Genomic DNA, 27,279 nt, shown 5'->3' with positions numbered 1-27,279 from the left:
TTTTTAATTAATTTTGCAAAGAAATTAAAATAAAAATAGAAATATATATAAACAATAATCTAGTGTAATTATTAAATGAAGTCCATGATGGGGGTGCGTGTTTTGAAGCGTTGGATTGGCAGATGGATGGATCTGATGGTGGAAGGCCTGAAGGCGTGTGACACGTGATATACCTGCAGCACACTGGATTAGAAAAATTAAATTTAAAAAAACGCGCGCGTGTGAACCAATGAGGTGAGGACACGTCTTCGTCTTCAACCTCCAGACACCACTTTTAACAGCGCTTTTGTGCAAAAGCGCTGTAATTGATGAGCCCTAAATCTGCAAAAATAGCGAATAGGGGTAAACCAAAACAGAAATTTTTCGCGATAGGCTCTTTCGATTGGGTTTTCTCCCCTGAATTCAAATATGGCCTTAGTTTCTTCTAATTTTGCTTGTAACAAAAATCCCTAAATAGGATCTAAGAACCCTAAAAATGGTAACCTCTTATACAAGCATCCAAAACTCAATTAAACTTCCAGAAATGATCTACACATCAAACTAAGTTCAAATATATGTCTACATCTTGCTAAGCATGCGTGTATGATCAAATACGAACTGATTTATGTTTGAATAAATCGTGACCTGTAGTGCTTGATTTAGTGAGTTTCAAGGCTTGCAATTGATCTGGTTATGTTTAGTGATGTTCAAGGATGATGTTTGAATGCTTAGTTTGTATTGAAAATGACTTGAACTTAAAATTCGAATTCCAAGTTTCTTTGAATTTTTACAAGTTGTTACAAGAGTGATGTATGCCTATGGGAGCTTCTAAATTCGTTCTCTTCTCTTACTGAAGTATGATAGCCCTTATATAAGCATTGAAGTGCTTAGAAAATAAGCTAAGAAGCATTTATGTCTTTGTTGAATTCTTGACTTTTTCCACATGTGTAGCTTTGCATTTAAGCTACTATGGCTTGATTTTCCACTCTCCTTCTGTTGTACTTGGCTTGGGGCAGAGTTTGAATGATTCCTTTGATGAGTCATGCTTAGAAATTAAGCCATGCATTATCCTTCCATTTTTCATTTTCATTTAATCTTAAAATGGATAAAATTAAATAAAAAATGGAACAAAAATGATGTGGGCTTAGTCTTGGTCGTGGGAGGCCCTTTACATCATGGGAATGATGTTTGGATCATGAAAACTTGGCCCCATTTGGAAAAAATACATTTTTGAGCAATGTTGGTTTTATGCATTTTCCTAAAATTTAGCCAACTTCAACAAGGTGTAAATCCCTCAATTTTTGTCATATGAAGGAGATCTTGCACTTTTTGGAAACCTCAAAGACTCCTCTAACCAATGTCTTTGGTCTCATGTCAAAATGATTTTTGATGCTCCTTGTGTGTCCTTTTTGAAAAAAGTGTCTTTTTGTTGACTTTGAAAATGACCTGTAATGTCTTTGTTCATATTTTTCAAATGGTGAATGTAATGACCATGGGATCAATTGCATTTGAAAGATAATTGAATTTCCTTCAAAATGAGCTTTGGTTTGAATTTTTTGGATGAAGGATGAGAGAGTTATGACCAGTCAAAGTTCAGTTGACTTTTTAGGAGAAAACCCTAATTTTGAATCTTAGGGTTTTGTTGATTTTTGATCTTTCCTTGATGAATTATGATCATCCAATGATCAAATGATGAATCCTTTGACAAAATATGGATGTTGACAAAAAATTTCATTTTTGACTGTCTGTTGACTTTTTTGGTCAAACGGGTCGTCTGTTGACTGTTTGAGCTGCTGACGGTGCGTCTGAGTGAATTGAAGTCTGAAAATTTGTATGATGGTACTTTGAGATATATGGATGTCCATGAAATCCATTTGAGGTCTCAAAAACTTGTTTCTCCTGTAAAAACAAGAAACCCTAGTTAGGGACTGTTTGTGTAGGAGACAGTTAAGCGTACCTGATTTTTGTCCAGTGTTGAGTCTCTGCTAATCATGTGATATTCAGAAGACTTCTAGGACAAAAATCTTGGAATTTTGAAATTGCAAAAGTTTGATTTGATTGATGGTACAACACACTGAGAATTGTACTGTCAGCAGTTTGACTGTCAACTGACTGTTCGGGTATTAATGTAGCAGTTAGAGTGAAAAATCAACAGTCAAAGTTAATTTTCTTTTTGTTATTTTTGTTTTATGTGAAAGATAAAAGTTTATTTACATGATTTGTTAAAAAACACAGACATAATAAATAACTAATATTTACTGTACGCGAGCAAAATTATCGATAATAACCCTGAAAATCATTTAATGCACAGAAAAATGAATATTTGACTGGCATAAAACACACAAAATATTATCTTAATAATTAAGCAATATTATGACAAATAGTACAACATTTAATACTGACAGTACAAATATTACATACTATATTGAACAGTACGACGGGTAAACGGTACATTAAGAAAATAAGAGATACGACAAACTTTAAGAATGACGATTGATAACCCATGCTACAAACAATAACATGTAGATGATTGGGAATGCAAGCATCCCAGGTCCACAGTGTTCAGGGCTATGTAGATAGAAGAAAGACATGATCACCGTAGCAATGGTGATAACCATAAGAAAACACGTTTCCCACCACTTCGCCATTTTGTCGGGGAAGAAGAAAGAATGGATATGAAGTAGAAATTTGAGAGATGATTTAGAATTTGATGTGAGATTTTATGGAAAAATGAGAGGTATTTATAGAATGGAAAGAAGGATATAGACGTTGGGGAATGAAGTGATTCCGTACAAAAGGAAAATTTGAGTGGAAGTAAGATTTGAAAGAAAGTGTATGATAGTGTTGGGAAAAAGAGAGATGTATAGAATAAAGTTAGGATTTGATTTTTGAAAAAGAGATTTGAAAAGATTTTGAAAATAATGGAATATAGTACAAAAATTAGTAGGAAACAAAAGATAATAATAATCTACTTGTTACCAGTACAGTCTGAGTTTCCTGATTCTGCGCCTGCAAAAGATTTAACTCTGTACCAATTGTGTCAGTACTATTTATCTGTAAATAAATAAATAGCATGTGTGAAGTAATGAACAGTACTTGGCGTTTGCGTAAGAATAAATTCAACTGTAAGCCAAAATACTGTAAAATTCTAAAAACTAAGTATTTCACATGTCAGGATATTTACTGAAATAAAAATCCATGATTATATGAGACTCTTAATTTTTAGATTGGAGTTTTCTTGAAAAAAGATGCGGGAAATTTTGGGGTATAACATGTATATTCGTAGACGGCGTTGTACCCTTTTGAGAAGTAAATCCAATGCGATGCGTATGCAAGTTTTAAAATCGAAGTCCGTTATGAATTAGGACTGGATGATTCAGAAATGAATGCTTGAAGAAGCGTAGTGGTTAAAACTAGATTTAACAAACTTTAGGAGTCAGTATAACAAAATCCTGCTTAATATGCTTTCGTGGTTAACCTTGCCTCAATTAGGACTTTTAAATGTTGTAACTTGGCCTGGTTCATGTTTTAAGAAACAATGGATATAAGGCTCAAAATTTTATTTATCCCACCCCATTCTCCTTGATGTTCTCCAGATCCTAAAAATTCGCCTAATCCAATGGATGTGCTTTGTGTGTAAGAGAATCGTTTCAGTCTTAATGTTTAGCAGAAGCCTTAGTAGAGATCCAAACACTTGTAAATATCCAAGCATTGATGTGAAGCTTCGATGGTTTAGAAGCCACAAGACTATCCTTTGTATTTCGCCTTTGTCTTTATCCCTTATTTTTGCATGAACCAATTCCCTTGAATTTGATCCATCGGGATGCCCTAATTTTTGCCTAAGTCGTTTTTTTTGTTTTCATTCATGGAATTTTCCATTTCGACTTAGTGGGCGCTTTCCTCCCTTTTTTTTTAATACTCCTTTTGAGATTTGATCCTTGGATATTGGATGTTGTGACTGCCATGTTGACTTTGATTTGTAAGCTCCAACTTTGATACGTCCTCGATCTTGATTGATGTATTGAGGGAGGAGATGTTGTGAATGTAATCTCCATTTCTTCCTTAATTTTTTGGATGAATGCGAGGAAGAAGATATGCTTGAACCCTTGCTTGACCTTTTGCTTGAATCCTTGCTTGGATTGACTGATTCTCTTGACAACCAAAATACACCATTGAATTAATTGAAATCTACCCTGCCCCTGGTTAAAATCAAGGTTTATTTAAAAAGTAGAAACAAGCTCCAACTCCTGGCTCGAGGTGGTGACGAGGGATTAACATCCTTATATCTCCACTGTTTGGGAATTGAAACAATGCCCTTACATCCTCGGCTTGGTCTTACCTTGAAAGCATATGTTTAGCTGGACTTAGTTATTTGTATTCGTCATTCTCCCTTAAGTTTGTTAATAAATCCTAACCGTGAAATTGAGAATGGCACAGAAGTGCGTGAGTGGAAACTCATAGCAGTGAGTGAATGAATTGACTCCAAAACCTGCGTGGTCATCCCATTAGAATTGCTAACCCGAAGGTACAACTTTTATCCTGAGTGACACTTAGCGATCGTAGGGGTTGAAATTTTTACATGATAAACACCTATTAGTCCTAGGGACAATCTCCTTTGTAAATCCATTGATCTTGTAAGCACGCAGTTTCCTTGGGCACGTCAAACCTGTCGGAAATAATTGTAAGCGGTGGGTTTTCGTCGTATCGGAACTTCATGAGTTTCCTTTGACTGAACCTATTTTGCCTTTTTTTCTAAGGATATCACCACACCATTTGCAGCCTTCAAAGTTTGTAGATTGATAGAAAAACCTATGGCCTTTTTACCCCTTGGTATGGAGTTAGCATATGTCGCATTCCCTCCATCGTAGTCACGCATTTTTGTTCAGGGTATTGCCCCAGTTGGATTAATCCTTGCCCCCAGGTTATCGTAGAGCGTCCTTGTAAGTTTGCTATGTTCGTAGATGAACCCCCTTATGATTAGATACCCCTTGAGTGTATCTATGAGGGAACTTCGTTGTTGAACTAATCCTTGCTCGATAATAACCTTTGTTGCATTCACAATCCTGTTACGACAAGGCGTGGGCATGTGGCTGGCATGGTGAAAGGCGTCCTCTTTTCCTTAAGATCATTCTTAATTGTTTATCCTCCTTCTTTCTCCTCTTTAGTTTTTTTCCACGAGTCTCGGGAAATCGGCTAGCACGGTAAGTGTGGGTGCGGGCGAAGATATGAATGCAAATGTAAATGTCAATGTAAATGTATGGATGCATGAAAATGCAAATGCATGCGTATGCGAAAGACTCCTTGTATTATAACTCCGTGTATGCAATGCAGATGTGTGACATATAATCCTTAAGGATAGCGTATGTGGATTTAGGGATGACATTTGACCCTAGTGAAATCCTTGCAAGATAGACGTTATGACATGCCAATGGAAATCCCTTAGGTTCGGGAGTATGTAGAAGGTAGCGACTAGTGACCGTTCAAGACAGTCACCAAGTCTCATGGCCATCGAGAGGCCAATCAACGTGTACCAATGAAGTTGTCCTTGGTGGGAAGGTTCTCTATGCGGAACACAACCTATATAAGGACGATATCGGATGAAGTGAAATCCCTACAGGCTAGGGATGAAACATGTATAGATGGAAATCCAAACCCTACAAGTTAGAGGGTGGCGGAAACAAGCATGGAGTGACCGTTCAAGACAGTCACTAGATCTCATAGCCATCGAGAGGCCAATCGAACGCATGCTAATGAAGTTGTCCTTCGGGGAAGGACGCGTCGTTGTGAAAACACATGGATGTAAAAGAAAAATCCCTACAGGCTAGGGAGTTCGTAAGAGCAAGCACGGGGTGACCGTTCAATACAGACACTGAATCGCATGGCCATCGAGAGGCCAATTGACGTATGCTAACAAAGATGTCCTTCGTATGAAGGATGCGTTTTTAGAAATATAATCCCTACAGGCTAGGGAACGCGTAGATGTAAGCACGGGGTGACCGTTCAAGATAGTCACCAGATCGCATGGCCATCGAGAGGCCAATTGACGTGCGTAAACTAAGATGTCCCTCGTGGGAAGGACACGTAGTTGTAAAATACAAAGATATAAAAGGAAACTCTCCACAGGTTAGGGAATGCATAGATGCGGGTTGTCATACCCCAAAATTTACCATCATATATTTGCAAATGTCATTTCAAATAAATGCGCCGACCCAATGGATAGCAGGATAAGGGCAAGGAATGTAGGTATGGGAGGACTTGAGTTCAAATCCCACCACCTTCATTATTTTGACATTTTTTCCCTTATTATTTTGTCATTTTATTTTTACTAATTAGTTTTTATTGTTATTATTATACTTTTTTTTATATATAGTTTAAATTATTTTAATTTTTAGAAATTAGTTTTGCTATTATTTCATACTAGGTAGATTTCTATGGTTTTTATTATTATCATCGTATTATTTAAACATAAAAAATTTTAGGAAGTAGAATTTTTGTTAGTTTTCATTATATTAGGAACTGATTTTTATTTTAGTAGATTTTATTATAGATTGTCAGGTTATTATTCGTTAAGAGAAAGAAAAAGCAAAAGGAGTTACTATACGGTTCAGCATCACAAAATTATAAGGGAGTCAAATTATTCAAAAGCCAAATCTCAAATTCATTCATGATAGAATCCTTTGTTGGTTCAAATCTCCAAATCCAAAGATACAAACAGATGCAAAATCAGATGAAATCATTTAAAGGCCTTATATCAATATTTTCCTAAAACAACAAATCTGAACCAGAGCAGGATTAAGACCAAATGCAAATCAAGGACCAATCTCCCATTACACCATATCTCCGTTACGAAATCAAGATTAATTCCCTTCCAAATTTGAGTGCAACGTAAAACCTACCCTTACATTATAAAAGTCAAAAGGATGCAGAAGAGTAGGGGCTTCTTCTTTTTTTTTTTTCGGCGGCGGACAAGTCCTATTTTTGGCTCTGCAAATTTCGTGAAACAAGAGGAGGTCGCAGTCAAGGTTGCAAGGGAATTCAAGCAAAACCGTACGTATTCTCCGATCTCCCGAAGTGTCCTGATCGATCTCGACCATCTGCAGCACGTCCAAGCATTCAGAACCGTAACGTCAATGTTCACGGTTTCAAGCTTTTTTTCAATTTTTGATTCCGATCATTGTCGCACGCTCGCGAAAAATGAACAGAGTCGCCACCAATATATTTATCCCATAAGGGAAAGGAATATCAGAAAACCTAGCAAAGGAAGGAACAAGGTCTCGCGACCAGAGAATCAAGGTACGGGAGTCGGTTACGCGAGGGGAAGGTATTAGCACCCCTCGCGCCCATCGTACTCGATGGTATCCACCTATGTTTGTTTCTATCTAAAGGGTGTATCTATGTCTAAACCTAAATATGAATGAATGCAAAAGAAATACGGGGAAAAGAAGGAATTATTTACAAGTGTGCTCGCTTAGGCCCCGCGACCCAATGCCTACGTATCCCTTTCAAGGAATCAGAGCGACCGTAGTTCGGCTCACGATTTTCTGTTTGTTTTTGTGTTTTTTAGTTGGGCGGAGTTAACGCTCGCGCTCTTGCATAAGGGGACAGCCTAGGATGCAATGGAGCGGAGATAACAATGCCCTTAAGAAAAGAGGGAAGAGAGAGAGAGAATTGGTTTGTATCTTTTAGGGTAATTCCATGATGACGAGAACCCACTACAAGGTCTCGCATCACTTCCTTACTTTGTGTTAAATCTGACCATTTATTAGTGTTTTAAGTGTTTTTGGTTGGTGTTTTTTAAAGGGGAAATTATTTGTGACTTAGATCATACCAAAAGGATTTTGTTTGTTCTTTGAATATTTAGAGAATGCACATCGAGGTCTACACCACAATCGATTCTCTAAATGACGGATAAGAAATACATCGAAATCTACATTCCAATCATTTCTTTTCCGTTTAGTAGAAAAGAACGTACATCGGGGCCTACACCCCAATCATTTCTTTTCTACTACGTGGGGAAGAACGTACATCGGGGCCTACACCCCAATCATTTCTTTCCCACCATATATCATAAGTGTGACAGTATGATCTTTGTCGGGTTTATTAAGTATTTTAAAAGTTGAAAAGAAAAAGAGAATGAAAGGGAACTAGCCTATTTCCTAATCTATGTTGTCTATACAAGTCTAAATCCTAATGTTAACATGGTGACTAAATTCTAAAAGGAGTATTAAAATGGTGTTAACAAAATAGGCCAAAAATATGGCGCAAAACAAGTAACAAAATCACACAACAATTACACAAAAAATAACATGGAAATGGTACAATATCATAAAGAAAATGATTCAAGCGTTAGTGCAAAATTAACCTGAAAATGCTACTATTTTTATGAGCTTTTTATGTTAAGGAATTTCTAATTCAAGTCTAAATCGTACTAAAAACTAAATTTTATAAGCCTGAACTAGTAATTCTTTTTATGAAGTTTTCTATGTCAATTTTTTTTTATCACCTAAAAATAACAGGAAGAAACTATGTGAAAAGACCTAAATCTAACAAAATTAGGATTTTATTACCTAAAAATTAGATCAAAACTATGTCAAAAAAACTCTAAATTCTAATAAGAAAAACAATGGAGTCAGGGGGTTTATGCTGGATTATGGAGTGTGGTCTGAAAGTAGGTGCCTGGCCCAAACAGAGGAGGCCCAGAGATTTTTTTTGTTGTTCATTTTTCAGCATGACCAAAAAACGGGCGTTATGAGCTACAGGGGGGGTATACAACAGCAATTCGTATGGCCCGTTGATTTGTTGATCCAGGTTTCTAGGTTAATTAACATTTCAGAATTTATCAAAAGAAAAAATGAATTAAAAAAAAAATAAAAATAAAAAACAAAAAAAAGCACATAGAATAGAATTGGGAATTAGGGTAAGATTGCTTGTGACCTCTGAGCTTCTCTCGACTCGTCTTCCCTTCTCCCACGAACTCAACGGCGACGGTGGCTCTCTTCAACCTTCTCCGATCAACACCACGCCGTCGCGGTGGAGGCCCTTCGTTCTCTCCGTTCGCCTCAATTTTCTTATCCGATTCGAACTCGACACCCTTGTCTCATTTTCTTCTCCGGTGCGATCTAGCTCTTTCTCGATCTCGCGTGGTTTCTCTGATTCTATAACGTTGTGGTTGTTGCCTTTGACGCAGGGAGGTTGCGACGCCGTGAATGGTCGCATTCTGATGTTCGAACGCCGCTTCGGTGATGCAGTTGCCGATTGATGCGAGATTGGTAGTTGGTGATGTTGAACGTGGCGGAGATCAAAGGTTGTGATGCAGTGGTGTTTGTTGATGATAGTTTCTTGGTAATGATTTTCAGAATTGAAGTATGATGAGAGTTGAAGGTTGAAGAGTTTGTGAAGGTTTCTTGGTGAGTTTCAGAATTGAAGTATGAAGGGAGTTGAAGGTTGCAGAGTTGATTATAGAGTGAATTGAGTTGATGCGTTGAAGCCGAGGCCACTGTGACGAGGGTGCGATGAATTTCTTGTAGCTGCGATGATTTTCTTTTGGAACTCTTCTTACTGTATGTGAATTTGATTCTATCTTGTGAACTTTTCTGCAGAACTTGGTCGAATTAAGGTATGGAGAAGGTTGAAGAAAGAGACGAAGTGGAGGAGGTTGAAGATGATTGATGTATGATTGAGAGGTGAAAGAGAGAGAAGGTGATGAAGATGAATGAAGGTGATGAGGTGAAGATGGTGATGAATGAAGCAGAAAAATCCAGAGAGAAGCTGAAGATGATGATGAATTCAGTTATATAGGTGAGTTATTTTTCTCCATCTTCTATTTTCTGTTTTGGTAGTTAAGAAAAGTTTGTTATGAGTCTGTTACTGGTTGGTTAGGAAACGGTTAGAGGGTGGTTTGGATGTTGGTTAGTTCTGTTATTGACAGTTATAAGTTGGTTATATGACAGTTAGGGATTAGTTTTGAAGGGCTGAGTTAGTTTTCTGTCGGGATTCTGTTATGAATGTTGGTAATTTGGTTAGTGAATTCAGTTGGGGGAGATACAGCTAGTTAGGAATTGTGACTGCTTGTGATTGGGAACTGGTTTGTTAGTCGAGTGCGATTCTGTTTTGGATGTGTGATTGGTTATTATATGGTTAAATGTATTGTATGCAGGGTTATTTTGGAATGTATTTGGCTGTTGGTTTTGGTTTATTCAATTCTGTTTTCTGCTGTTAGTAAACAAGTGGTTAGGAAGCAGTTAGGTTGTTAGTTAATAGGTGATGTGTACACTTGAAATGATGAATGCTGAATTAATATGAATGTTGCAGGTTTGGAGTTTGTTTAATTGTGCAGGGGCTGTTTTGAATGATTTTGGATGTATATACTGGTTCAGGATCTCTTTTGAATGATGCATCATGTATGGGGCTGATCACATATGGATTGTGGCAGGTTTTCGAATGGTTTAAACTGATGTGAATTGATTGTGGGTTTTCTGAACTATGCTGAAACTGGATACAGTATGCTGAATGGTTTTTATGTGTGTTGCAGGTTGTTTTTTGGCTCAGACACAATTGGCTCTGTGGGATGGTTCTTGAAACAGTATGTTGAATGATATGGGCAGCGGGAATGATTTGTGAATTGAGGAGTGTGAATTTAAAATGTTACTCCATGGTTTAAACTGATGCACATTTGGATGCTTGTGGTGTTAAGGCAAGCTTGAAGAATTGATGGAAACACGAGTCTGACAAGTCATAAGGTGGAGATAATGTCTGGTCAACCGTTGACAGCTTGACTGAAAATCAAGTGTTGACCCACAAAGTCAATTGTGCAATTTTTGTTGTAATTCAATTTCTCTTTTAAGTGGTGTCTTGTAATGAACTGTATGAAATTTGATATTTGTATTGACTTGTAATTATGATTTGTCTTTGAAGCAATAAAGCACTTTTTTCCTCCGCTTGTTGAATTCAAATTTCCAAAGCTTTTCACTTCATCTTTAATTGCCCATTTGGATGAACCACAACATCAGTTGAAAATCAGTCAAAAGATTGAAGTAACTTTCAGTCAAGAATTAATTAGCATGATTTGGTCCCCATAAAGTCAACCTTTAATCAACTGCATATTTGGTAATGATTTTTCTTCAGCGCTTTAATGAGAGGCCCAAACAAACAATAATTGAGTCAGGATGAATTGTAACACAAGCAACCCGACAAAACCCTAATCAGGCTAGAATCACTACACATTAGCATCTTGATTCAAATACAGTCCTTTGTACCAAGTCTTGACTACTTCGTAGGTATAACCATAAGGAGATACAATCATCAATTTAATACAATTCCAATACAAGTCAGCCCCAATTGTGATATCCTCGATCATAGGATCATGACTTTTCAATATCCTTGATCCCATGTCAATGTTATTGATTTAAATGAATGCATGAGTGTTAGATGACCTAATGGGAAGTATGTACATGAATGAAAAGCCTAAGCCAGATGAAAGTAAAAGGGTAGGACAAATTTGGGGTATGACAGCTGCCCCTATTTAATCGTCTTGTACCTGAATGTGAGATTGGCGATAGCCTTTCAAACATTCGAGGTAGAAGAAGATTAAATACCAAGACCAGAAATTTGTCCTGAAAAGACGGTGTAAGTGTTATCTTTATTCTATTTTTGTTTTGATATCTGCTGGGGAGAGAAAGATTTTTCTGGTGGAAATATTTACAGTGAGTAATGGTTGAATGGGGAAAGAGAATAATGACTTGCTGGGGATTGGGAATTGGTTTTATAGTAAGAAATTAGGGATGAATGGTGGTTGTCAGGCGGGAACTGACTTCACCTAGGATATCAGACGAGGACTGAAAATGAAAGAAATGATTTGCCAGGGCGAGGACTGGACTTTGAAAAGTGTTTGCCAAGGCGAGAATTGGACTTTGAAAGAAAAGTTTGCCAAGGCGAGAATTGGGCTTTGAAAGAAAAGTTTGCCAAGGCGGGAATTGGGCTTTGAAAAAGGTTTGCCAAGGCGGGAATTGGGCTTTGAAAAAGGTTTGCCAATGCGGGAATTGGGCTTTGAAGAATGATTACCAGGACGGGAACTGGCTTTGGAAGAATGACCACCAGGGCGGGAACTAGGTTTTGAAGAATGATTACCAGGACGGGAACTGGATTTTGAAAGTGATTACCAGGACGGGAGCTGGATTTTGAAAGTGATTACCAGGACGTGAACTGGATTTTGAAAATGATTACCAGGACGGGAACTGGATTTTGGGAAATGATTACCAGGACGAGAACTGGATTTGAAAATGATTACCAGGACGTGAACTGGATTTTGAAAATGATTACCAGGACGGGAACTGGCTTTGGAAGAATGACCACCAGGGCGGGAACTGGGTTTTGAAGGGTAAGGCTTTATGAGGAATTCATCAAGGATGGTACTTGGGAAATTTGTGAAGACAACATTCTTTGTGGGGATGTATTGCTGTCTGCCTGAGTATTGATTCAGATTATCTGGCTTATGCATTGATGCATGTTTGAATTTTTCTATGGCGTAATGCTCCACTTTGATGGATATGCTACGCTTTTAATGATGCAATGCTATATGCAATGGATTTTGTATGCAAAGTGCCAAATAACAGGCCTTGGTGAGATAGAGGAGCAAGATCATTGGGGTCCGTTGCTTGTTGTCTTGAGATGCCAATACGAATCGGTGTTGGAAATCCTGCAGTACCAAAAGATCATTGGTAACTGCACCGAGGGTTGGAATGTAGCTTTGTTGGGGAGGAAGTGACTTCATTTGACTTTCCCTACACCTTGAATTGCTTGGGGATGGTGAGCTTGAGGAGATTCCCTCGATTCACCATGTTGAGGAAGAGAAATTCAGACAAGGAGACTATGTTGGGGGAGGGGAACAACTTCCATGAGAAATAAACTCATGTGTTTGAGGAGAGACCAAAGTTCCAGGAGAAATAAACTCCTATGATTGGGGAGAGACAGTAAAAACTAAGAAGATTGTGCCCCAAGCTTCGTGAACTACGAAGGAATTTGCCCCAAGGGATCCTTGGAGAGATTTGTCGAATCTCGACGTAACTGCCCCAGATTGGTTGAACTCAAGAGGGATTCCTCGACTTGATTGCCCCAGATTGACCAACGGTGAATGGATGCCTCAGTTGACAGAGTCTTCACACAACTTGCCCCTCGGAGTGATCAGCCTTTTGAAGTGAACGACTCATGGAATCGATCAACTTTTTCTGCAGTTGTTCATTGTTGGATCTTCCTTGATGTCAAATGTCTATTCACAAGTAAAAGATATTTGTTTTGAAGATGCTAATATTAATGCAATGCTTATGCTAGCTTCGAAATCAAAGTTATTAAAACAAAGTTGTGACATTCAGTGTTTGAATTATTTGTCATATCGATATCAACATAAATGGTAAGCAAACATCTAGGAGTCAGTTTTACACAACTTGCTTTTTGAAATAAACCATGCTTCAATTAGGTCTTTTTAAGGGTTGTAACGTGGTCTGGTTCACGGTTTCAGAAAGAAAGGATTTTAAGGCTCAAAGTCTAACCTAACCCACCCATTCTTCGTGATGTTCTCCAGTCCTAAGTTCAACTTAACCTGATACGAGCGCCCATCCTTCAAGAGGAGTTTGAGATGATTGAGGAATCAATGAAGTCTTCTCGGACATGGCAGTCACTCACTTTCTTTTTTGGTGCCTGATCACACGACTTTGTTCTTTTGATGAGGATCTTTGTTTTGTAATCCTCGTTTTTTGCTTCTGCTTTACTTTTCCTTTTTGTTTCCCTAACTTTTGCCTGGACAAATTCTTTTGAATTTTATTTTGGAGTCCAGCGGGATGCCCTAATTTTTGCCTAAGTCACTTGTTTTCAAGTTGGTGACTTAGCGGGCTATATTTTTTTTATTCACTTCTTTTTTTGAACAAGTCGTGTGATCCTGAATCTCTGATTTGTTGGAGGTAATTGTGACTGCCTCATTCTTTGATTGATGAGGGATTATCATTGTGGTATTCACTTTCCTCAACCTTTTTAAAGACAACCATTGTTGTGTCCTTGGATGCACACTCCTGATGAATTTTGATTGCTCGATCAGGTTAATTGAACGCTACCCTGCCCCTGGGTTAAATGTGAGGGGTTTTTTTTTGTATGAAAAAGAAACTCCTACTTCAAGGCTCAAAGGGGTTAACGAGAGTTGCACTCCCTTATATCTCCAGTGTTTGGGGATTTGAAACAATGCCTGTACATCCTCAGCGGGGTTTTATTCAAAAGCGCACAATTAAAGATTTTTGCATTTATTATATTTTTCATCATTCTCCTTTTGCTATTTTTGCTTAATCAAGAGTTTGATATCGATAGACAGAAAGATATGAGTGAACACGAATGGATTGATTCGAAACTAGCATATGCAATGTATTTTTATTTTCATTAAAAACAAACAGGTTTTACATGGAAGAAACATTTAACAAAACAAGGAAAATTACAAATGAAAATGCAGAAATGAATTGATGATTGCCATAATAGAGGAGGCTTGACTCCGTTTGGACTTATTGATCTTGGATACCTTCCGCAGTTCCTTCCAAACACTTCAGATTGCTTCAAAAGAAAACTCCAACAAAGTCACCCAAGAGTTGTAAATTTTGTGTTACTTTACTTTAGGGATTCGAGCAATGCGAGTAATGCAATGCTCAAGATAAGAGTACGTCTTGCTTATCCCTCGTGCGGGAGCCCCAAGCATAGATGCTAGAGAAATATCCACCATTAAACATGTAGGAACCTTGCATGGGCATCAAACTTAGAAAAGCTATATGTTGTGAGGAAAGAATTTGTTGATTCTGGAGACTTTCTTAAATCTAGGCATTCATTCGAGCAAAGGAATTCCATTCACCCACATGTTTCCTTCCTGAAGGGTTATATGCCTCCCATCAATCAACTGTTGCACTTTGGCTTTGAAAGCGTTGCAGTCCTCAGTTGAGTGCCCTACTGATCCAGCATGATATCCACATTGCACATTAGGGTCATACCCAGGTGGGAACGGCTGTGGTGGAGGCTTGAGAGATTTGGGGACCATCAATGAGCTTTGAACTAGATATGGAAGAAGTTTGCTATATGTCATAGGAATCTGGTCCAACGGAGCATTTCTTCGTTCCAAATTACTTCTAGGTTGGCGTTGATTCGGATGACCTTGTTGATGTGGAACACATTGCTTTTGTGGCAAATACTGAATTGGTTGTCGTTGGACCATCTGGGGTTGTTGGTTGATAGTGGCGGCAAAGACTTGTGGAATATACTGACTAGGAGAAACTGGGAGCATCTGATAGTTAGGAACCTGAACCTGAGGATAAGCAGGGACTCCCTCTTCTTCAATCTCGGAGATTGCGTTTGCTTCACTTTTCTCTTCTTCAGTGAATTCAGAAGCATTGTCCATATCTTGGATTTTACCCATCTTTAAGGCGTTTTCAATTCGTTCCCCTACGACAACCAAACTTGAGAATTCGGAGGAAGCACATCCAACCATCATATTGAGATATGGATCTTTCAAAGTATTCATGAACATGTCTACAAGCTCTCGTTCCAAAAGAGGAGGTTGGACTCTGGAAGCTAGTTCTCTCCATCTTTGGGCATACTCTTTAAAAGACTCATCAACCTTCTGAGTTAAACTTTGGAGTTGTATTCTAGTAGGAGCCATGTCACTGTTGTACTTGTAATGCTTGAGAAAAGTCTCTGCCAATTCATCCCATGTGCGGACGTGGGTTCGTTCAAGTCGGGTATACCATTCAAGGGATGCCCCACTTAGGCTATCCTGAAAGAAGTGCATTAGAAGCTTATCATTTTCTGCATACGGTGCCATCTTGTTGCAGAATGCCTTGATGTGACTCATCGGACAAGTGATACCCTTGTATTTCTCAAAACTGGGGACTTTGAACTTAGCAGGAATCTTGATATCAGGAACTAAGCACAAATCAATAGCATTTAAACCAGAGGAGCCTCGACCTTCTAAAGCCTTCAATCTTTCTTCCAAGAGATGGAACTTTCTCTCATTTTCTTCAATCGGGAACTTGAAAGCTTCGAGTTCAGAATCGTTCTCATGATGTGAATCCTCCTTGTTTGGAATTTCCACGGGCACAGATTTTGATCCCCCATTAGCAACAGTAGTAGGAGTACCATTAGCCAACTTAGCAACACTTTGTCTTAGCTCTTCTTGTCCTTGAACAACAGCATGGAGAGTCTCAAAGAGTTGGGTCATCCTCTCCCCCATAGTATCCAAGTCCTTACGAAGTTCAACCTGATTCTGTTCGAGATGGTCCATGATTCTCTTCTGATTAATCCTTGTATGCTACGGATGTAGGGAAGTCAAAGGCGTTGATGAAGCAGAAATCTGGATTGAAAGGGACCCCGATTAGCTTCTGATACGGAACCATGACATGCAATATGATATGAATGCAATGTTTCATTTATGAGAGATCCTAAAGTCTTTTCTCACACTTTCATCTTTCTTTTTTTTTGGAATCAAAGCTTCTCCTTTTGTGTATAGAATATCTTTTCTTTCTTTTTTTTTTTTATTTTTCTATTTCCTTTTTTCTTTTTCTCCTTTTCTGGAAATAGACTTTAGGATCCCCCATAAATGAAGTGGATAAAGAAATGATGTTATGCGATGCAACAGCATGGGGTCAACGGTCCACATAATCTTAGTAACCACTGTACAATCCTCTGAATAACTGATATAAATTAGATGTCATGAGATCAAAGGTTCGGCCTTGTATCATGGAACCATAGGAACAATAGTCACCATCATAACAGAATGGTCACCAACGGTACCTGTCATGTATATCCCTCCCCACTCACAGGTGTAGTCTAGGTCAGGGTAGGTCAAAATGGCAACCAGCGTTATCAGTCCTCCTGAGGCACCAATGTTGTTGCATCTACATGCCAACAATGATACCCCATTTGGACCTCGACTGGGCGTGGGTCTCATGATCGCACTAGACAAGACCTGACATCTCATCGGCGTCATGACTATCCACTCTATCCTAGGTGTCCTATGTGTCAACTCTGGCCTGGGTATTGGGCCTTTTACCTCATAGAAACAATCCCACCCAACCTGCAAACAGTGAAAATATATGGTCCCGAAGGGGATCCCAATCCAGTCCAGATGCATGCGGAAAATAAACATGATATGCAAGCAGGAAAGTAAACAGGATATGTGAAACATAAAATAAATACATAAAATAAATAAATGCACGTATAGACAAAACATAGCACACCCAGTAAATAAACAAACAAACGCAGGCTAGGATCGACTCACTAAGGATGGACCAGCAACAGGTCTAGCAACATCCCCAGCAGAGTCGCCAGCTGTCGCACGCTCGCGAAAAATGAACAGAGTCGCCACCAATATATTTATCCCATAAGGGAAAGGAATATCAGAAAACCTAGCAAAGGAAGGAACAAGGTCTCGCGACCAGAGAATCAAGGTACGGGAGTCGGTTACGCGAGGGGAAGGTATTAGCACCCCTCGCGCCCATCGTACTCGATGGTATCCACCTATGTTTGTTTCTATCTAAAGGGTGTATCTATGTCTAAACCTAAATATGAATGAATGCAAAAGAAATACGGGGAAAAGAAGGAATTATTTACAAGTGTGCTCGCTTAGGCCCCGCGACCCAATGCCTACGTATCCCTTTCAAGGAATCAGAGCGACCGTAGTTCGGCTCACGATTTTCTGTTTGTTTTTGTGTTTTTTAGTTGGGCGGAGTTAACGCTCGCGCTCTTGCATAAGGGGACAGCCTAGGATGCAATGGAGCGGAGATAACAATGCCCTTAAGAAAAGAGGGAAGAGAGAGAGAGAATTGGTTTGTATCTTTTAGGGTAATTCCATGATGACGAGAACCCACTACAAGGTCTCGCATCACTTCCTTACTTTGTGTTAAATCTGACCATTTATTAGTGTTTTAAGTGTTTTTGGTTGGTGTTTTTTAAAGGGGAAATTATTTGTGACTTAGATCATACCAAAAGGATTTTGTTTGTTCTTTGAATATTTAGAGAATGCACATCGAGGTCTACACCACAATCGATTCTCTAAATGACGGATAAGAAATACATCGAAATCTACATTCCAATCATTTCTTTTCCGTTTAGTAGAAAAGAACGTACATCGGGGCCTACACCCCAATCATTTCTTTTCTACTACGTGGGGAAGAACGTACATCGGGGCCTACACCCCAATCATTTCTTTCCCACCATATATCATAAGTGTGACAGTATGATCTTTGTCGGGTTTATTAAGTATTTTAAAAGTTGAAAAGAAAAAGAGAATGAAAGGGAACTAGCCTATTTCCTAATCTATGTTGTCTATACAAGTCTAAATCCTAATGTTAACATGGTGACTAAATTCTAAAAGGAGTATTAAAATGGTGTTAACAAAATAGGCCAAAAATATGGCGCAAAACAAGTAACAAAATCACACAACAATTACACAAAAAATAACATGGAAATGGTACAATATCATAAAGAAAATGATTCAAGCGTTAGTGCAAAATTAACCTGAAAATGCTACTATTTTTATGAGCTTTTTATGTTAAGGAATTTCTAATTCAAGTCTAAATCGTACTAAAAACTAAATTTTATAAGCCTGAACTAGTAATTCTTTTTATGAAGTTTTCTATGTCAATTTTTTTTTATCACCTAAAAATAACAGGAAGAAACTATGTGAAAAGACCTAAATCTAACAAAATTAGGATTTTATTACCTAAAAATTAGATCAAAACTATGTCAAAAAAACTCTAAATTCTAATAAGAAAAACAATGGAGTCAGGGGGTTTATGCTGGATTATGGAGTGTGGTCTGAAAGTAGGTGCCTGGCCCAAACAGAGGAGGCCCAGAGATTTTTTTTGTTGTTCATTTTTCAGCATGACCAAAAAACGGGCGTTATGAGCTACAGGGGGGGTATACAACAGCAATTCGTATGGCCCGTTGATTTGTTGATCCAGGTTTCTAGGTTAATTAACATTTCAGAATTTATCAAAAGAAAAAATGAATTAAAAAAAAAATAAAAATAAAAAACAAAAAAAAGCACATAGAATAGAATTGGGAATTAGGGTAAGATTGCTTGTGACCTCTGAGCTTCTCTCGACTCGTCTTCCCTTCTCCCACGAACTCAACGGCGGCGGTGGCTCTCTTCAACCTTCTCCGATCAACACCACGCCGTCGCGGTGGAGGCCCTTCGTTCTCTCCGTTCGCCTCAATTTTCTTATCCGATTCGAACTCGACACCCTTGTCTCATTTTCTTCTCCGGTGCGATCTAGCTCTTTCTCGATCTCGCGTGGTTTCTCTGATTCTATAACGTTGTGGTTGTTGCCTTTGACGCAGGGAGGTTGCGACGCCGTGAATGGTCGCGTTCTGATGTTCGAACGCCGCTTCGGTGATGCAGTTGCCGATTGATGCGAGATTGGTAGTTGGTGATGTTGAACGTGGCGGAGATCAAAGGTTGTGATGCAGTGGTGTTTGTTGATGATAGTTTCTTGGTAATGATTTTCAGAATTGAAGTATGATGAGAGTTGAAGGTTGAAGAGTTTGTGAAGGTTTCTTGGTGAGTTTCAGAATTGAAGTATGAAGGGAGTTGAAGGTTGCAGAGTTGATTATAGAGTGAATTGAGTTGATGCGTTGAAGCCGAGGCCACTGTGACGAGGGTGCGATGAATTTCTTGTAGCTGCGATGATTTTCTTTTGGAACTCTTCTTACTGTATGTGAATTTGATTCTATCTTGTGAACTTTTCTGCAGAACTTGGTCGAATTAAGGTATGGAGAAGGTTGAAGAAAGAGACGAAGTGGAGGAGGTTGAAGATGATTGATGTATGATTGAGAGGTGAAAGAGAGAGAAGGTGATGAAGATGAATGAAGGTGATGAGGTGAAGATGGTGATGAATGAAGCAGAAAAATCCAGAGAGAAGCTGAAGATGATGATGAATTCAGTTATATAGGTGAGTTATTTTTCTCCATCTTCTATTTTCTGTTTTGGTAGTTAAGAAAAGTTTGTTATGAGTCTGTTACTGGTTGGTTAGGAAACGGTTAGAGGGTGGTTTGGATGTTGGTTAGTTCTGTTATTGACAGTTATAAGTTGGTTATATGACAGTTAGGGATTAGTTTTGAAGGGCTGAGTTAGTTTTCTGTCGGGATTCTGTTATGAATGTTGGTAATTTGGTTAGTGAATTCAGTTGGGGGAGATACAGCTAGTTAGGAATTGTGACTGCTTGTGATTGGGAACTGGTTTGTTAGTCGAGTGCGATTCTGTTTTGGATGTGTGATTGGTTATTATATGGTTAAATGTATTGTATGCAGGGTTATTTTGGAATGTATTTGGCTGTTGGTTTTGGTTTATTCAATTCTGTTTTCTGCTGTTAGTAAACAAGTGGTTAGGAAGCAGTTAGGTTGTTAGTTAATAGGTGATGTGTACACTTGAAATGATGAATGCTGAATTAATATGAATGTTGCAGGTTTGGAGTTTGTTTAATTGTGCAGGGGCTGTTTTGAATGATTTTGGATGTATATACTGGTTCAGGATCTCTTTTGAATGATGCATCATGTATGGGGCTGATCACATATGGATTGTGGCAGGTTTTCGAATGGTTTAAACTGATGTGAATTGATTGTGGGTTTTCTGAACTATGCTGAAACTGGATACAGTATGCTGAATGGTTTTTATGTGTGTTGCAGGTTGTTTTTTGGCTCAGACACAATTGGCTCTGTGGGATGGTTCTTGAAACAGTATGTTGAATGATATGGGCAGCGGGAATGATTTGTGAATTGAGGAGTGTGAATTTAAAATGTTACTCCATGGTTTAAACTGATGCACATTTGGATGCTTGTGGTGTTAAGGCAAGCTTGAAGAATTGATGGAAACACGAGTCTGACAAGTCATAAGGTGGAGATAATGTCTGGTCAACCGTTGACAGCTTGACTGAAAATCAAGTGTTGACCCACAAAGTCAATTGTGCAATTTTTGTTGTAATTCAATTTCTCTTTTAAGTGGTGTCTTGTAATGAACTGTATGAAATTTGATATTTGTATTGACTTGTAATTATGATTTGTCTTTGAAGCAATAAAGCACTTTTTTCCTCCGCTTGTTGAATTCAAATTTCCAAAGCTTTTCACTTCATCTTTAATTGCCCATTTGGATGAACCACAACATCAGTTGAAAATCAGTCAAAAGATTGAAGTAACTTTCAGTCAAGAATTAATTAGCATGATTTGGTCCCCATAAAGTCAACCTTTAATCAACTGCATATTTGGTAATGATTTTTCTTCAGCGCTTTAATGAGAGGCCCAAACAAACAATAATTGAGTCAGGATGAATTGTAACACAAGCAACCCGACAAAACCCTAATCAGGCTAGAATCACTACACATTAGCATCTTGATTCAAATACAGTCCTTTGTACCAAGTCTTGACTACTTCGTAGGTATAACCATAAGGAGATACAATCATCAATTTAATACAATTCCAATACAAGTCAGCCCCAATTGTGATATCCTCGATCATAGGATCATGACTTTTCAATATCCTTGATCCCATGTCAATGTTATTGATTTAAATGAATGCATGAGTGTTAGATGACCTAATGGGAAGTATGTACATGAATGAAAAGCCTAAGCCAGATGAAAGTAAAAGGGTAGGACAAATTTGGGGTATGACAATCATATATGCATGTTTTATTGAATTTGGCTATGTATTTATGTTCATGACCTTGCTTCTATGCTTTCTGGACCATTTGATTGAAGTTTGAGTGCAGGTATGAAGTTTCACCATTAATAGGGCTTCGAGTTCTTCAAATGGGGATTCATAGTTAGAGAAAGAGTTAGCCAAAATTGATGGAATCATTGGATTCAGCGGAAGATTTTTAGTCAACCTATATCCTTAGTCTAGATTTAGGATTGGATCTGTTGAATTTTGATTTTTTGCAGGGGAGAAGTTTCACGTATGAAGAAGAGGAATTCAGCGAAGAAGAAAAGAAAGAGGGGCGGTTCAGCTCTGTCTTTAATTTTAATGCGTATCTTGTTTCAAATATATAGCAATGGATTGATGATAATTATCAGCGAATCTTAATGGCGGAGTGGTGAAGAGTGTGTTCCCAGTTCTCTCATCCCGCAAAACTCGAGTTCAAGTCTTGGGAGTGCCACTAATATTTTTCATATTTTCTGACTTGTTTGTACACGGATCCGGTGTTACCAGCAAACGCACGCACATCATACATCCTCCCATCCAGACCCTCAGATCAATCAAGCGCCAGATCGTACGTCCTGGAAGTGAAGCTCCATCCTGCGCGCCCTCAGCCAGCAACACCTGATCATAGCTAAGTTCTTTTTCTTTTTTTTTTATATTCAATTATTACAAACTTCCCTTTTTTAATTATTTATATATTCATGTATATATGTATGTTTTCTATTTGTTTTTTTTTTATAAAAACTATATATTGTTTTCAAAAAACTTTTTTTTTTACTAATAATAATATTTGATCTTGATTTATTTATTTGCTTTAATATATTTATATTGTTTGAATTATTTTTAATATATTTATTTATTATCTTTTATTAAAATTACATTTACTTGTATATTTTCAAAAAATTCATATTTAATTCATAGAAATTCATAAAAAAATAATTTTACACTCAATTCAATTTTATTGTCCCGATTTAATTAATTAGGTCGCGAGACCAATAATTAGTTAAATCGTTTATATTTTCCTATTTAAACCATGCCCTTAGGGTTTGTGATGAACATTCTAATACACTGAAATTTTTTTCTTTCTTTTGCGCCTTGCCTTTTTAGGGTTATCGACAGGGTTCTTCCCGATTACGCGCCAGATCAAGACTAAAAGCTAAGTCCCGATTCAACCCTTATTCCTTTTATTCTTTTTGTTTATCTTCCCTATTTTTACAATTAGGGTTTGTTATTAAATATCAATGAACTATCTGTACACTCACGCCTTGTCGTTTCTTTTTTCTCCTAATGGTCAGAGTCGATGCTTCAGGCAAACCCTTGCCCCCCAACCCTGTCAGGGCAAATGCCAAGCTAAGTACCTTTCATTCATTTATTTTATTAATTTCAGTATTCCTTTTTATGGTTAATAAAGTTCGCCTTCGAACCGATAATGCGCTCACTCTCTGTTTTCTGTCTCTTCTTTTTCCTTTTCAGGGTTTGTCAAATGCCAAAGCTACGTTGTTGGTAACCCTAAACCCTATTTTATTTTATGTTTTTATCCCGCTGGTTACAATTCCCCTCTCCTCCGCTGGTTTCATTTTCCCCTTCCCATAATTGTTTATATACTGCGTGGTTAGTAATTTAGGGAGTGCAAATTTAAACTGGATTAGAGTCACTAATTACAAGATAATATATTTGAATATAATCACATGATTGGTGCACCCACACACACTTTTGGGGTAACCTCTCTGTTGCCTTGTTGCCTGTTCCTGTTGCCTTGTATTTTTTGCAGAATAGCCAGTCCCTCGAATACGAGGATACCTCAGCCATGTTGCCTCGATTAAAGGTCATGGTCCCTAATGATGCTGCCTTCGATACACTAACATGACCTCGACCCTCGAAAGTTGCCTACGGAAAAGGCTGAGGTATCTTCTGGCTGCCTACGAAAGGCTATTCTGGTCCTTCCCTTTAGACTACCTGCCTCTCTATGGCATGGGTCAGTCTCATGGCGAAGGATATTTCGATGACCCTTCTACCTCCAAACGAAAGGCTTCCTGCCCTCTTATGGCACGGATAGACCCTTTCATTCTGAAAGGCTAAAAAGAGACCTATCATCTGAGTTTAAGGTAATTGCCCCTAATTGCCTTGCCATGCTCTATTTTCTATATTCTTTCTCAAAATTCTTCAAAAAAATTGGCTACGCTCATTTACGAGCTAAAGTCCATTTTTCCTCTTTCATCTACATTTTCTGAAAACGAGCCAGCAAAGCAATTAAGAGCCCATGGAAAACCATGGATGCAAAGGGTGCCTTACACCTTCCCTTTGCATAAATTACCCCCCGAACTTAGATTTCTTCAAAAGGTTTTTTTCTGTTTCTTTTAGCCTTTCTGAATTTGTTTGGATAAAATAAAAGTCGGTGGCGACTCATGCTTAACCGCGACATTTCGATCGATAAAAAGTCAGTTCACCGTATTACACGGGTGCGGAGTGACTGTTCATGACAGTCACTAGGTCTCATGGCCATCGGGAGGCCAATCAACGTGCATAAATGTAGATGTCCTTCGTGGGACGGACATGGACTTGGAAATAGAGTCCCTGCAGGCCAGGGAACGCGTAGGAGTACCTGCAAAATTTAAAATGCAAGGCATTCGCAATATATAAATTGCACATATATGATAAGCATGTAAGCACATAAGCCCTAGGTTCATAGGTTCGACATAACGGCTTAGGGTGTCTACCCTTCCCATTGGTATGTTCTAGAATGTCTCATGGGGTCGTTCGTAGACACCGAGACCTTTTGTCTCTTTGGATTTTAGAACAACTCATTTATCCATGAGGTTCGAGTTTTAGGGGTAGGTTCCCAGAGAGATCAGCTAAATACCAAGTCCAGCCCTCAACAAGGTCGAGCCTCGTATCAGACCTTTCCGGATATTCAACCCACTCTGAGTGGAATTATAACAAGACTCGTAGGCGATGTAGTTCCCCTCTGGTCTTAATTATAATTCCCACGCTTAGGTTTAACAGCAATTTATATATCCCGCAGAATATGATAAAACACAAATATTCACATGAACAAATATTTAATGAAATTGCTGAATAAATGAAATAGCAAGTAAATAAATAAATAAATAAAATTTAAATATTTACAATAAACCATAAACCATAATCTGAAACCCTAAAAATGGCAAAATTTGCCAAACCCTAAAATTCGCCAAAACCTAAACCATTGACTACAAACCTAAACCCTCTCAAGCCTTAGGAGCATAATAATTCATCATTAAGTGTTTCCCCAGCAGAGTCGCTAGCTGTAGCAACCTGCCCTAAAAATAGACTTTTAGAGTCGCCACCTATTCTGAAGGGCGAATAGGAAACCCTACGCAGTTAAGAAATCTAGGTAAGTTATTATAATCAGGTCGAGGGAAGGTGTTAGGCACCCTCAACCCTTTCCTAAGGTTTTATGTTCAAAGTAAAGGTTAATGGCTAAAATTATTAAGGTTTATAGCTAAGGAAGTGAATAGGGGAAAACTTGAGATTTTAGGGAAGGGGGACTCGCCTTGGTTATCCAAGTGCCTACGTATCTCCTTAGGGAGAATCAGAGTCAACGTAGTTCGGGCACAGGGTTGTACGCCTTTGAATTAGAATCTGTGGTTTGAAATTATTTAAAGGCTTTTTGAATGGCCTATCGTGGCTTTGAAGTTGTGATTTGAAAGGCATTTTGAATTGCCTGATTGAAAAGGACGAAAGTTCGTAGTGTCGTGGTTTAGTGTATTTTGAGATTTAGGCGTACAACCCTGATTTGATATGGAACCGTTAGATGCGGTGACCAATGGATTTGGTCAGTGTAGCTAACGAATTGTGAGGCATTGCTGATTACTCAGATCGATAGATTGATCGTCGCGGGCAGCAAATTAAAATGTATTTTAAGTTTTATATATTTTTATCTCTCGTCTAATGCGACTAATAGATTTAGTCGGGTCGAGGAGAGAATTAATGTTAATGTTTTCTTGCCAAATGGGCAACGGGATTTGGCAAACCCTAATGCATATAACCTTTCTAGGTTTTATTGATTTAATAATTAAATTAATACTTAAAGTTAATTAAAATAATTAAATCGAGTAATTAAAATAATCGGGAGATAAATCCTAAAAGCCTAATCCTAATTTTATCCTAACCTAATTCACTAAATTTCAATTTATATACATTTATATACACCTTAATATACTAAGAGAGTAAAAAACATGTAAATAATATATATATATATATATAAGAAAATAAGGGAACCTGGGGCGGGATCCTGTATCACTGCTCTGTAGATCCATAGTATACTCCCTTTGTTCTACTGCGTTGGATCTTGTGTTGGCTTGATCGGATGGCCAGGATAGGAGATGCATGGTAATCCTCAAGAGGTGTGCAGCGCCGGATTCAAAGGCTAGTCACAGCAAGACAAGTTAAGAAAATATAAGAAAATATGCATGACCTGGGGATCGAACCCAGGACCTTCTGATTACCAACAATATGTCTCAACCACTTCTGCCAGCTCTCCGTGGTGATACAGAGAGGCGCTGCTAATAATAAATATAAAAACAAACAGTCATATTATTAGTAAACCATTGGGCCCCCTTGGCACGCGCTCCACCATACAAATGGAAAGAGAAGGAGTATGCTGTTTCTCGCCTCTCTCTTCCTCATACTTCATCCATTTTTCTGCAAATTGAATCCACAACCCAGCATACATGATGAATCAAGAAGGAATCAATGGCGAAGGGGAGATATGAAATTCGACGGCAAAACTCTCAACGATGGTGAGTAATTTGTGTGGCGATGTCCGCGAATCTGCGTGCGACTGCGCGATCGGGGGAGACGCGTTAGAGGCTTGGATCGCGGCGGTGATGCCGCCGATCGGAGGAGGCGGTTGTTGCCGGATCTGCAACGATTCCGGTGGTCGCGGCTGGGAGCTTTGCGCGGATCTGAAGGTGAAGATGTGTGGAATTTTTTTGTGCTTCGTTGTTTCTCTGTGTAAAACAACAACATACCTGAAAACCAAAAAAACAAATAGAGGATTGCAAGTGATTTTTTTTCATGTCAATTGTATGGCTGACTTGAAACTTGTTTTGTGTTTAATTTGTTGGCTTCTTTTTTTAATTCGATTAAGATCCTGACTCTTTGAGTACTTTGCTGATGTTGTTCTACTTCCCCCCTGAAAAATAACAAACTCACGCGCAAATTGACTTTTGTTAGTGAATCATATCATATACATAACTGATGTTAGACTTTCCATGGTAAAGTATATACAAATGGATTCAAAATTGTTAGTGAAAAGAAAAATAGAAAATATGAATAAGGGTGGGTTGAGAATATGCAGGTGTGATACTTGGTTCCTGTGTGAACGAAAAGTAAGTGCTATTTGGAGACTGTTTATGCCAAAAGAGGTAGAGAATAGGTGAGGCCAATGTGTACTGTACGTGGATTGTTTTTTTTTGTAAATTGGAATAAGGGTTACTTGGTTAGAATTCGGCCTCCCCCTGTTGTTCCCTATTCATTTAGAATATATACCTCCTCTTAGGGTTGGTATTTTGCAAGTTATTTCGTGAGAAGCCATTCCAAAAAAGATTT

General features: G+C 38.3%; 1 protein-coding gene across 1 annotated transcript; it reads right to left on the bottom strand.

Annotated features, from left to right (window-relative positions):
• LOC131627928 (uncharacterized) lies at positions 1–27,279 on the bottom strand. The gene is made up of 2 exons (XM_058898788.1): positions 25,948–27,279; positions 1–16,348 (listed from the first exon to the last, which is right to left on the bottom strand). Exon 2 carries the CDS (start codon positions 16,277–16,279, stop codon positions 14,831–14,833), a length of 1,449 nt encoding a protein of 482 aa, XP_058754771.1. The 5' UTR covers positions 16,280–16,348; positions 25,948–27,279; the 3' UTR covers positions 1–14,830.

This window comes from Vicia villosa, unplaced genomic scaffold (genome assembly GCF_029867415.1).
Source record: "Vicia villosa cultivar HV-30 ecotype Madison, WI unplaced genomic scaffold, Vvil1.0 ctg.000415F_1_1, whole genome shotgun sequence".
NCBI classification, from domain to species: domain Eukaryota; kingdom Viridiplantae; phylum Streptophyta; class Magnoliopsida; order Fabales; family Fabaceae; genus Vicia; species Vicia villosa.
This window is presented reverse-complemented; position numbering and strand designations above follow the sequence as displayed.

Bases quoted from the DNA above. Each gene is read 5' to 3' on its own strand.
- LOC131627928 (XM_058898788.1), bottom strand. From the start codon at position 16,279: ATGGACCATCTCGAACAGAATCAGGTTGAACTTCGTAAGGACTTGGAT.